Source organism: Melanaphis sacchari, unplaced genomic scaffold (assembly GCF_002803265.2).
Source record: "Melanaphis sacchari strain LSU unplaced genomic scaffold, SCAv2.0 Contig8_pilon_pilon, whole genome shotgun sequence".
Taxonomy (NCBI): Eukaryota; Metazoa; Arthropoda; class Insecta; order Hemiptera; family Aphididae; genus Melanaphis; species Melanaphis sacchari.
In genome coordinates, this window is record NW_020271635.1 from 5,352,210 (window position 1) to 5,366,150 (window position 13,941).

The window sequence follows — 13,941 nt, forward strand, 5'->3', positions numbered from 1 at the left end:
GATCACACGCTTTGCGCCATATTGTCGCAATAACGTGTGAGTTCCTACGTGACCAAATAATGTAAATCGTTTCTCTTTTCAATGATCAATAGGGATTATCTATTTTTATTGAGGGCTATTTGCGTGTTATAACTTTACCGTTATTTATTTAATGAAATTATAAAATATACAATAAATTATTATGTGTGAGCATATCATAACATTGATTTCAATAAAATATTTTAAAACTTTATTTTTATTTTTTACATTTTATAAATAATTACATCTATCAGGTAGAAAAAGTTAATATTATACATGCTATATTATATATTATTATGGTAAACAGCAATAAAAATAAATATTTATCATTTTCGTGAAAATAATTACAAAACGATATTTTAGTTATTTTTAAATACATTTTTTTTTTATAAATAATAGGTAACACATACGTATTCCAAACGTACTAACCAAACTTTCCAAATAAACCTTACACAAAAAAAAACCTACTGTTCCTATCCACAGCTAATGGCCTTAGTTGTCGGGCTTAAAATAAGATCAATAAAAAAAAAATAAAAAAAATAGGTACATTATTATGTTTCTTATCTGTATCATTTCTAAAAACAATAACATAACGGAATTTTGTCAGGTCATGGTGTGAGTGATCTGACCCATAGTTTTGCTAATGTTTATGTATTTTATAATATATATAAGATATAACTAATTAATACTGTATGAAAATCGAGTTATTTCAATTTCTCAAGTATCAAAAATTCTATTACATATTTTCATTAAATTAATGAACAAAATGTGCATTATTTTATTGTATTATTCATTTTACGAATTTCTTGGTACTATTTTGACGTAACAACCGTCGACAAATTTAAGTGTCGTTAAAAACATTACTCTTAGGTGTTTTGGTGTGGGGCATCTGTCCGAAGGAGAAAATATATTTTTTCGCACAAGTGTCGATAAAACGGTTTTCATTTGGAGCATGCCATATTTGATTCCGATACAGTTCCTGTATCCCGCACTAAATGGTATAAATGTATATGGATGTCGGCTGCGACACGTGTCTGGTAAGAAGTTGTCTGGATTAAACTGTTCTGGATCAGTGTAGTACTGCGTACTCGATTGTAAAAATAGTGGACTGATCATTATCGTTGAACCTTAATAATTTGAATTTAATTTTTGATATAAGTTATCTTAAAATATTAAATTTAGTAGTTAAGTACTAAATTACCGGCTGGACATAAATATTCTCCGATTTTCATCTCCTCATCTAAACTTCTACCGAACACAGGTAAAGAAGGGAAAATTCGTAGTGTCTCTTTGATCACTCGTTCTAGATATTCCATTTGTTGTAAATCTTCATATGTTGGTGATCTATTCTGATCGCCAATCAAAAATATCGATTGCAGTTCCTCAAACACCTATAACTTAAAGAAATAACTATGATTTAAGTAAACAAAGTTGTGGACATAAATAATTGGCTTAATATATTTGCCTTGTTCTGTACATCTGGATGATGAGCTAACATAAAAATTGCACATGCATTGGCCATAGCAGTAGTTTCTTGTCCTCCTAAAATGAATATTAACTGTAATTTAACTTGAATGCAAATAAATATAAACATTTTTTATTTATACTTGAGAATATTCTGTTATAAGAAAAATCATCTCATTTAATTCATTAAGTTGAGAAAATTTTCATGATTAAATTAGATAGGCGGTCGTGGCATATAAATAATAAATATATTTTTAACACATGAAAACTAATAAGATAAAATATTATAAAGTTAATAATTATCGATTTAAAGTTTTTTAAAGAATCATTATGAAATTTATATTAGATAATACTATAATAATTTATAATTATACTGTTTAGAAGTTGATTCTACTAAAAATTTTCATCAATAGTTGAAAAAATTAATTTGGTGTTTTGAACGTTTGTGCAAGCTATTATACAACAAACAAGTACTAAATATGTTTATTAATTTATTTTTTTGTATTCACCAATCATGATGGTTACAAGTTCATCTCGTATTTGTTCATGTGACATTTCATGATAGTTTCCTAATAAAATTTCTATAACCGTTTTGGTTTTTCGACAAATATCTTCATCATCAAATTCTGTTTTTTTATTATTCGCATTTTGGTTCAATTCATTGAGTTTTTTATTAATTATTTCATCTGTAAAATCGTTTATGATTTTTTGACTTTGATTGTGTTTTTGATTAACTGATGAAAGTCGGAATAATGTTTTGCTCAAATACCACGGATGTGAAATTCTATATTCCCATGCCTAAAATAATAGCTTGTGAATGATATTTAAAATAAATAAATAATAATACAACCATAACAACATTTTCTTACAATCATGGCTGTTTGTAAATTTTCCACAAATCGATGACGACCACCATTTTGAGCATTAAATTTTACTCCTAGTGCAGTTTTACCGATCATTTCCATTGTAGCCATACTAATAGGAACACTTATATCACATTCATTTGATTTAAAATCATATTTTTGTTTCAGTATGTCATTGAGGACATTAGATTCTTCGTAAAATATAGGTATAAATGATTTTATAATTTTAAAATTAAAGCCTCCGGATACCATTTTCCTAAAATAAAATATAAAAAATTACAATTTATTTTTTAGTTTTATGTAAAGTCATTATAGTCTATAATAATTAATCGTATTTTACTTAATATGAAATATATCATACGTTTGTGTTTATAATTTTACCATTATGTACTGTATTCTATGCTTAAAATAAATTAAAGTTTACCTATTACTTTTCCATTTTTTTATGTCATCGATTGAAAATATTCCCTGGCCCATAATGGATTCTTGTAAAACCAAGTATTCTTTAGATTTCTTTTGCAATTTTGGATTTGTAAGGACAAATTCTATATCTTCAGGTCGTGTAAGTACAATATATAGGTTGTTTAAGATCCATACTTTAAATAAAGACTTTTCAAATCTAGAAAATGTTCAAAAGTTTCGTTATTAAATTAATTTATGCATTAATATTGGTTAAGTATGTGTGGAACGATGGTGGGATAAAGTCAATGCAGATTTAAGAGTGGTAGACGGAGCAGCAAGCTTTGAGACTGCTACTGATCGTAATAGGCGGAGGAACTTGGTAGAAGTTAGAAGCTGTAAAATACCTCAATGGTCCCCAAAGAAAAAAAAAGAAAAGTATTTGTAGAATTATAGGGTTTACTTAGATTTTTATTTTAAAAGAATTAGATATTTTTATTGCATTGTCACTAAAAAATAAATACAATTATATAATAATATGACTTAGTTATGAACTTATGAAATTTCAATTTACATATACAAATTTAATGTTATATAATATGGTGTACTAAGGTTATAAAGGGTGTTATAAAGACTTACTTTTGGTATACTTTTAATCCATTTGTGATAATTTTTTCTGGTCCTTGTAGAAATAATGGTAGCATGCCAATAAAAATCGAACCATCGGGACCTGGTATTTTGTTTGCCAATATTCTTTTTCTTCTACCTTCTAATCGTAGTATCATGACTACTACTAATATAATTATCAGTGAAATAACAGTAAAGTACCACATTTTTGATGCGTTTAAATCTATTACCTAAAAAAATATTTTAATTTAATAGGTATAATTACTCTGCACTCTGCAGTAGTTAAGAAAATACATTCTATTTATTATTATATACCTAATATAGATATATACTTTAATACAATATACAGTGAAACCTTTACTATGACAGACACCTCCTAATAGCGGACTCTCCGAATACGGACATTATTTTTAATTTTATTTAAAAACAATACGTATTCACATTCATATGTAATCTCATAATAATGTAATTACGACAATTAACTCGTTATGGGACGATAAAATAACGACGAATTCGGTTATCAGTGAAACACTCATGGTGATGGTTCTCTATCAAATAAAAAGTTTACAAGGCGTTTTGTCTACTGTAAAGAATGTAAGTTATTTCATTAATATAGGTAAAAAGCAGTACTATTTTTACTTCTGTTGTAACTTAAGCGAATTATATTTCTATTAAGATTGCACAGAGACGATGTAATTATAAACAGATAAAGCTCACCGATTATTTCTCACAAAAATAATTTAAAAAATACTTGTACTTAATTAAAAAATATATATGTAATTATTGACTGTAAAAATATAATTAAATAATAATATTTAATTAATAATAATTTGCAATAAATAATAATATTATACAACATATACATACATACATAGTAGGTATGTACATTATTTAATTTTATTTTACGCTTTATGAATTTCAAAAATGTATCCATTCTGAAACGGAAAAAATTTCAGTGACCAAGAGTGTCCGCTATTCAGAGGTTTCATTGTATAATATTATTTAAAAAAGGAGTTTTCCTTCTAATAAACGAATATTTGAAAATCCTTAGTAGAAATATACGTGTAGAAGGCAATTCATTTTAATATATATTATGTAGCATCTCAATAAATTATAGACAATCCTACTGATACTGTATATTATATATATATATACTATAAATGTTATTGAAAAATTCACTTAATTATTGTTACCATTGCTAGTATGGATATTTTGCTAAATATCAAATACATATTAACATAATTACCTATGTAAAATGTGTGTCATCTACTTATATATGTATCGTTGGCAGAAATATAAGGTTATTGCTATGGATTATTAAACAAATAAAATAGCACCTAATAAATACATGCAGTAGTTTAATAAAATGCATTATCAAAAATATTTATTAAGTGTATAATTAAATCAAATATTCAGTATAAATTATATTTTGAATAAATAAATAATTTGAAAAAATTTATTTACATTGTTAAATTTGTAAATAATTATTTTTTTTAAAATTAATTTATCGATTTATCTATATATTAATTTCTAAATCATATATTACTATTATTACTATAAGATTTTAATTTTTTTTTCTAAATCCAATAACTAAGTTCATTAGCTGTGAATATGAACAGTTGATTTTTTTGTGTAAGGTTTGTTTAGTAAGGTTGGAACACGTGTATGAATTTAAATTTTTATTTAATATTATATTAAAAATTATACTATATTATACAGTATACATCTATTTCTTATATTGTTTAGCTATACGCCATATATATTTAACCAGTTACATTTTCTTTGTTTGTAAATGTAGTAGAAGATTCATAATGTAAATAAATAACAATGGTCTTATAAATTTACAATATTGAATTTCAACCGTTTTGTTTAGTTACTAGTAGACTTTATTTATATAATATAATATAAATGGTGCATAATTCGTAGAATTTATGGATGTTGATGAGTGTGTAATAAAAAATAATACTATTTTGTCAGAAATTTAAACCATTGTAAATATTATTATTTGATTTATAAATAATTTTAAAGAATACTTCAATTTTAATAAATATCTATAAGATGTATAATTATTTTAAATTTTTGATCAAAGCAAATAAATTATTAATTTAACAAACATTTTTCTGCAATATTCAATACTTAAATTTGGTTAAAAGTTTGACGATTAATTGAAAATTTCCATAAATTATACATTAAGTTCAAGGATGTCATGAGGGAGGGGTTACACCCTCTACTTAGCAATGTTTGATTTTTAGTTGGCAGAATGAAATGAAAAGTAATTTAGTATAAAGTTCCCAAACATTTAAATCGGAAAAGCAAAGCATAAAAAAAATGGTCATCAAATTAAAAAACTAGATACATCCATCATGTTATTGTGCCAAAATTTAAATAATTTCCAAAATAGGTAGTGCCATAAAAAGTTTGAGAACCTCTGATTTAGTAGCTAACAAAAATTTGGTAATTCAAGTTTTAGTCGGCAATTTTGAAGATTACACCCCCTATGATTTTTCTTAGATCGTCCCTGAATAAGGTTATGAAAATTACTAATAATAACATTACAATATAATATTGTAGACTGATTTTGTAGTGATAAATATTTTTATTAATTTATAATAAAATCATAATATTAGTTTTAGTAGATTATATAATTTATATGAATTATTAATGCTTAAAACTATATTGGTCTTAATTAATTTATTAGAAATTTACTAGGTAATTCAAATACATACATTATTTTCATTTTTCGATTTTTGATTATTGAGAGTTTAATATTATTTGTTTAAGAACTATTTGGAGTAGAAAGGTCACGTCTGGAGAGTTGACAACAGTATTGTCAAGACGGTTGGTACTTGAAACAAATTAAACAGAAAAAGACCAAAAGACCAAGTGGTAGATTGAAACAGTGGTTGGCGGCGATTGTCGTTTGCGCATTACTATTATTAATTTTGACCTTTTTTGTAAAACAGTTAAGAATTGTTTGATTTTTCGGTTATACATTATTTACGTATCAGCCGTTTAAAAGATCTTACATCATTTGCGCATCAATATTATTTAACAATAGAACTAAAACAAAAGTGTATGTCCAAAAGCGCTAGTTATTTTTAACTTTGATTTTAAAAATTGTACATCTCCAAATTTACTCTTGTAACACCCAATTTTCAAATATTGTATAGATATTTTTGTTTTAAATATATTATAATAGGTAATATTATGATGCATAATATTGTGATAATATTATATACGTAATTTGCAATAACGCAACTAAGATGTGCGATTGACTAATCGATTTTTATCGCAAAAGTATATGAAACGAGATAATAAAATACTGGATAGTAAAACGTAGAGATACTGTCAAAACGTATCTACGGCTTTACGAGACAAACGAGATGTGAACATTATAATATTATTATATTGTAATTTTAACTTTTGAATAAATGTAAGAATGAGTTAAAAAATTGAAAATTCAAATTGTGGAAAAGATGGAATAATTCTCCAAAAGTATTTTTATACAGAAAGAACAATTCTAAATACATGTGAGATCGTATTTATGTGTTCGAAATGTTATTATTTTCAATTCACTTTTACTCGAACTAATGTATATTTTGTATTTTAACTATGACTGTAATGTGCTAACAAAAGTGTTCATTTCAATATGTGTATTATTTATATGATTATTACTACAATTTAATTTATTTTTAATTATTTGTATCTAGTTATAACATATGATTTATGAAAATCATTAAATTTTCAATCAAAAATTATTTTTTATACCATTATATTGTTCAGCATGTTAATGCGCAATTGATGCGTGATAACTTAGTGCAAGTAAAACGGATGATGCGCAAACGATAATTATTAGCATTGATGCGCAAATGATGTACGGCTGTGGTTGGATACAGTCATAAGAGATATTAACGAGCTGAGACCAGATTGGAACGAAAACGTGAACTGTGTGTACAATAAAGAGAAATGGAAGAATTTAGTATTGACAGAAAAGGACTTAAATAGCCTGTAATGGTTAAAAAAAAAAATAATAAATAAATAACTATTTGTATTTTACAATATTGAATATAGATTGTAAAAATAAATATATTGATAAAATAATACAGTAAGTCCTCGTTTAACGTCGAGGTTAGGTTCCTAGCAAACACGACGTTAACCGAAAAATGTTAAGATAAGTCCATTTTATTAAATTTTATAGGAAACGAAAAAAACTTCCTACAAATTTGTAAATGAACCAAATATTAAAAATGTTGTCATTATATGTGTAAAAATAACCAAATAAAATAATTTCATTCAATGATCATACTTTATTCAGATAAATAATTAATAAAAACTAAAACATTTTGATAAATAGGTATATTTTCAATGATTGCAATAATAAGTTATGTCCAATTTTAATTTTTTTTACCTGATTATTGTGCCGGATACAATATCTAAACTCTATTACAAACGAAGTTTTACTGAAACTGTTGCAGTGTTAAACGAAACACAAGTATTTATACTTCTATGACTCAATGATGAAACAACGCTAAATGAGGTGTCGTTAAACGAGGACTTATTGTATGTTTAAAATTAATCAAATTCAAAATAAATCATATAATTTATATATTGGATGTAAAATGAAAACAACAATATCAAATGTTGTAAGTTTAGAAAAGTACTTATTTTTATGTTATAACTTATAATTATTTAAGAAATAACTTTTTTTTTATAATATTCTTGAAAATTGTATCTATTATTATTCTTTTTTATAAATTTTTAAAATATACAATAATATATATTAATTTAGTATAATAATTAGGGTTAGGATGTTTATGCATTAAAAAATAGTTAAATATGCATGAAAAATTTGAAAAATATGCATTCAAAATTAAAGAATTGTGGACAAAAAAATACAATAAATATATAGAGATAAATTTAATTATTAATAGAATAAAAACAAATGGTCGGTACTATCGTATTGTATGCGCTATCGTTATTGTTTACTAAGTTTTTGAATTTTCTCATTAAGTATATAAAATTAATTAAAATATATAAAAAAAAAAATACATTTAAAAAAGAGTTGTATTGAATAATTATATTGTGGTTTATTTTGAATATTTTGTTGTAAAACTTCGTCTATTTGGTGTTAATATGTTTTTGAATCTATTAGAGTTTGTAAAATACTTTGAAAAATACAGATAATTAAACTTATATTAGGTTTAGTTTATAAAACATAAAATTACGGTATTTTTCAGCATTTTGTATTGAAAACCGTCAATTATGTGCTTAAAAACAGAAAAACACAAATTATACATTTATTAATAAAAAATGGTAAAATAGGTATGCAATAATATGCATAATATAATTTTGATATTTTGATACCATGAAAAACATTTCTATATAAGAATAGAAGCTATCGGACAACATAAAAAATATGCAAAATCATAAACAATCCAACCCTAATAATAATAAATAGTAACATAAATGACACCTAACTTATGGTTTTGAAACAATAATTAATAACCTACCTACAAAGGTCATTAATTAACTTACTGCTAATAAATATTCTTATATTTTAAACTATAAACAATTGATTTTTACATTTTAATTAAATAAATACTTTATTATTATTTAGCCATTAAAAATGTGAAATATTAATAATCATTAATAAAATATTAAGTCTATAACTTCAACTCCACAACACATTTTTCCAAATGTTAAACTTACACTTTTGAATGATTTATTTGAAATTATTAATTATTTTTAATATTATTGGAATACGATATCTACAACAATGAAACTTGGTCAATTAAGTCGATTTATATTTAATACACGTATCTGATTAGTTAAATAAGGCGTTATAGACGACAAATAAATCTACTTTGTTCTTAATTTTTTATTATTTTGAAAGTTTAATTTGATTTAAAACGAGTCAATCATTTAAATCAAATTATTTGAAAAAAAAAAAACCGTTAGGTACTTAATTTCGTGTTTTTAAATTTGCTATTAACTAATTAATTAATTAATTATGATTATTGTAAAATTGTAATAAATTAAATTACCAAGAGAAGATTCAATAATTTAATTTCAACATTTAATCATTTTAGTTTTACTTTTTAGGAATGTCAATAATATTCAAATATATAGGTAACGGTCGAATTATAATTTTAATTTTAAAGATAATATATAATATACCATAATATACCGAGGTTTATGATGGTGACGCATACGCCCACCAGTAATTTCGTATTAAATTATATTTGGTTTCTTAAATTTTAATTGAACGTTTCCTCGATCAAAATATTGTGTTAAGCATCGTAAAAGAAAACTCTTCTCTTTTACACGAAAGAGCCATTTCGTCATGGTACGAATTTCTTATCGTATATGTTATTGTACCAACGTTCGGTTGTGCGCTTGTGTGTGGACATAATATTATTTATTATTGTGAAAATTCGTTAGAACGTGCCGCTGAGCCTATAGTGGGTTATTTATACTAGTGTTGCTATAATTTGATCAGTATAGTATCCGCTCTTACTGTAATTCCGCAACGATATTTATTACACATATACGTTCACGATGGTGAAAATAATATAACATTTTTTAACAACGCTACGATTATGTGGCGTATTACATCGATTTATTATCATAATTGCAAAACGAAATTTCCAGTCAAATAATAAAATCGCGCACTTTGCTTTTTATCTATTCTATACTCTTTTAATAATCCTTAGTAGTCGCGGTGTCTATATGTTATGTTCTTATAATATGTTACTATCACAGTGTTTCAACATTTTTGTCACAGGAGCCGCAAGAATGTTTGTACACACATTTTGTACGTTTATTTTGTTGTTATACAATATGTTATATACTAGCTGGGGTTGCAAAAATTGTACGTTGCAGAGTGCAGGTGAATTGCGGATTTCCGACTTCTCCGAAACCATTTATTGTAAAATATAAAAAATATTGCATTCGATGTGAAACGTTGTAGACCGAGTATTATTCACAGTAGGTATGGTAATAATTAAGATCTTATACCGTTTCTTAGCATATTATCATCGCGATTTAAAGCAGCGGTTCAGTTTAAGCCAACTGCCTATACTTGCATTGCGCGTATCTAAGTATTATATTGTTAGTGGTAGGTAGGTGCTACTACCAATAGTTTAGGTTTAAGCTTTTGCACACTGCAGTGAATAGTTATAATATGCATATTGATATAATTCAATTTTTAACGGAGAATTTTAACTGTATAATATAAAGGGCGTTTCACTACTTCTAATGATTAATATTATATTCAAGACATAATATTTAACAGTTAAAATTATCGAAATCAATTGTATGTTTTCATGTCTCTTTAAGTTCCGAAGAGCGAGCAATAAATTGATTTAGTTTTGTATAAATATTTAAAAAATTGAAGTATCCACTTAAATATCTATATTTGTTTTTAAATTATTAAAAAAGTAAGTTTTAAAATTTAAGCAGGTTTTGGGCATATGTGTTGGGTTTATATTTAGTAAGCGATTATTTCATAAACGAGGATAAATATGATGATGTGATATGTGATCCATACCAACGTATAATATTTATTTATTTTTTAATATATATTAGATTTTGAAAACGTTTAATGTGAGTTTTTTTTTTGTTTCATCCATTTTCCCCACCCCCTTTTCCTTAGTTCGTCACGTATCTTATTATTTAATATTAAATCTATTTCATACACAATAACGAAATGGAATTCAAACCCGGAAAAAATTAATTATTACGTGTGTGTATTACTAACTTGGACACGGGAACTAAGCACGCAGATTTTATTTCTACATAGGTATTAGACAGTGTTTTACTGTATATTACCGAAACTCTCCTATTTTCTTTGTGTATTATATTTGGTCAAATCTTCGTGTGACGCTAAAAAAATAGCTACTCTGAAAACACAGCATAATATGACATTACCTAATTTCGTTTTTCCTCTCATGTGCCATATAGTTAGTTCAGCATACAAAACGTCGACAGGTTATCGAATGTCGATGTATAAAAGGAAATGGGTGTATAGTAAATATAAATTATTTTACTCCCAACTTCAGTTTTAAAAATCTTAAGCATTATTTTATTCAACTAAAAAAAAATATTTCATTTTGAATTCGAAGAAGAAAAAGAAGAAATTTTTTTTGTGACCTTATAATTGTATATAATTTTAATTGTTATAGACACTACATATATTTTATAGTCTAAATCAAATTTAAAGTTATAAAATAAATTATTATCTTGCTGTTATTAATATAAAAAATAATTTATTAGTAACTATTATTAATACTGTTTTACCATCTAATGGAATTTAGTTATTGTTAAAATACAATTAGATATTTAAAGTGGAATTTTTCAAATAAGATTTTGATAATTTGTATTAAAGACTTTTGAATATTGTATAAAATATTCAGGTTTATTATTTGAAAAAATAAAGGTTAAAACCTATAAATTTTCTATTCATTTATACGAAAAAAATAATGACTTAATGACATCTAATTTGTTAGATATAATTTTAAATATTAAGTGGCATAATTATCTGAAATACTTGAAATACCTGAAATTGAATTTGATTTTTAATTAAAATAATAGTTCTATTTTTCTACAAAATAATTTTTTTCTATTTATATAGGTATCACAATTTTTTTTACATACAACTTCTTAAAGTTAAATAATCAAATACATTTTTATAAAATTCATATAGCTTAAAATATAATATAATAAAAAATTACATTTTTCATATTATTTACTTAGCGAGTGGAGAAACAATTTATTATATAGTGAATAGTATTTTTCGATCGTGTCAGTCACGATAAATTGAGTTAACGTATGTACTCGATGTAAGCCCGCCCGCAGAGGGGGGGGCGGGGAGGGCCATGGCCCCCTGCTAATTAAGATATTACCTAATTTTTATTGCATTTATTTGCATTTTATATAGCGTCTTGGAGGGCGATAAGGAGGACTAATAACTGATAAGGTGACACTTGCAATATTAAAATAAATAAATAATTTTTTTTACGATGTGATATAAAAAACAGAATTTATGGTAAGTGTATTATTTTTCGCTGGCCCCCCTAAGAAAAATTTCTGCGGGTGGCCTTGACTCGATGTACATATGTATATAATTATTAAGTAATAGTTTTTAACCAAGTCAAATTTACAATTTAAGTAGTATTTGTAGAAACACAATTTGAAAAAAAAATAATATATTGATTAGAAGTTATGCTTCTTAGTTTATAAAAATGTATGAAAACGAAGGTTTTATTGTTTTGAAAAATGTGTATTAGTTGTTAAACCTAATAAAATTCTTAATGCTAATTTTAATTCCAGTCAATTAGATATAAGTACTCATTTACTTTATCAATATTTAATAAAAAATTACTTTTAAAGATAAACTATAAAACCTGAAAACTTATAATGTATTTTAGGTCTAACTAGTTGTTTGTTGTAGAGTAATGAACAATTTTATTCACGCTTATGATATGTCAAAATATATATGTGCAATGAAAAGAGATTAGGTTCTATAAATTTCGTATTACAATTTTCAAAATTTAAAGCTAATCTATGTAATATGTTATGAGAATACTATTTTGCTAACAGTATTTTAAGTTTGGTTTTTTTTTCTTTAACGTGTTTTTGTCAATTTATATTAATTTATGAATATATTATTATGTACTCTAAAGTAACTTAAACTAACTTATTTAATAAATTATGATTTACCTTTAGTATGCGTGTATACATTTTCGTAGTTCACTACACTTCACACAAGACCGAATAACAAGTAGCATATACTACGTAAGAACGAACAGTAATGTAATTGGACCTCAATAATAGCTCACTTATATTATATTTTCCCTTCCCTTGACAGTTTGATTTTGTCTGTTTAGTATATATTGTATACATATATAAACACACACACACACACACACACACACATAAATATTATATTTCTACTTGTATTATGTTTATAAGTATACATATCCATAATTATTTAAACAATTAATATGGTTCATATTTTTTTCTTTTGTTTAGTTATTTTCCACTATATAGATACATTCATTTTATTTTTTTATAATCACTTTAGCTGTTTTGAATCGAAAGAGTTAAAAATATCACGGCAGACGGGTATATTTCTATTGACGACCTAATTAGATATTTTTATTTAATTTTCTTAAAATGTTGAGTTGTACATAGATTCCTCTGCAATAATACTCAACATTAACCAGCAACCAGTACTGATAACTACAAATATCCAAAATTAAAAATATCAATTTAATGGTTTCATTAGTACAAACCTATGTAAATTTAATAAATGTGCAGTACTTAACCGAATTAAAAATGAAATACTGGTTCGATAATTTTCAACCACCATAATGAGGTGTTCGAATAAAATTTGTCCATACTTAATTTTTATTATTTTTTTTTCAATAGGTATTACTTTATCACTAAGATATAAATTATAATAATAATTTTATTATTTTGTTTGCACTTGGTGCGGCGCATTACTACAGACTTCAACTTCTATTATATAGGAAAATTTGAGCATCACGAAACCCCTTGGCTGGTTACT

The 13,941-nt window shown here is 24.9% G+C and overlaps 1 protein-coding gene across 1 annotated transcript; it reads right to left on the bottom strand.

Annotated features, from left to right (window-relative positions):
- Positions 1–375: 375 nt before the first annotated feature.
- Positions 376–13,174, bottom strand: LOC112602533 (cytochrome P450 4C1-like). Its single transcript, XM_025350650.1, has 8 exons — positions 13,092–13,174; positions 3,384–3,601; positions 2,770–2,964; positions 2,352–2,601; positions 1,992–2,280; positions 1,484–1,560; positions 1,220–1,409; positions 376–1,145 (listed from the first exon to the last, which is right to left on the bottom strand). The coding sequence occupies exons 1-8, from the start codon at positions 13,110–13,112 to the stop codon at positions 814–816; spliced, it is 1,572 nt and encodes a 523-aa protein (XP_025206435.1). The 5' UTR covers positions 13,113–13,174; the 3' UTR covers positions 376–813.
- Positions 13,175–13,941: the final 767 nt, after the last annotated feature.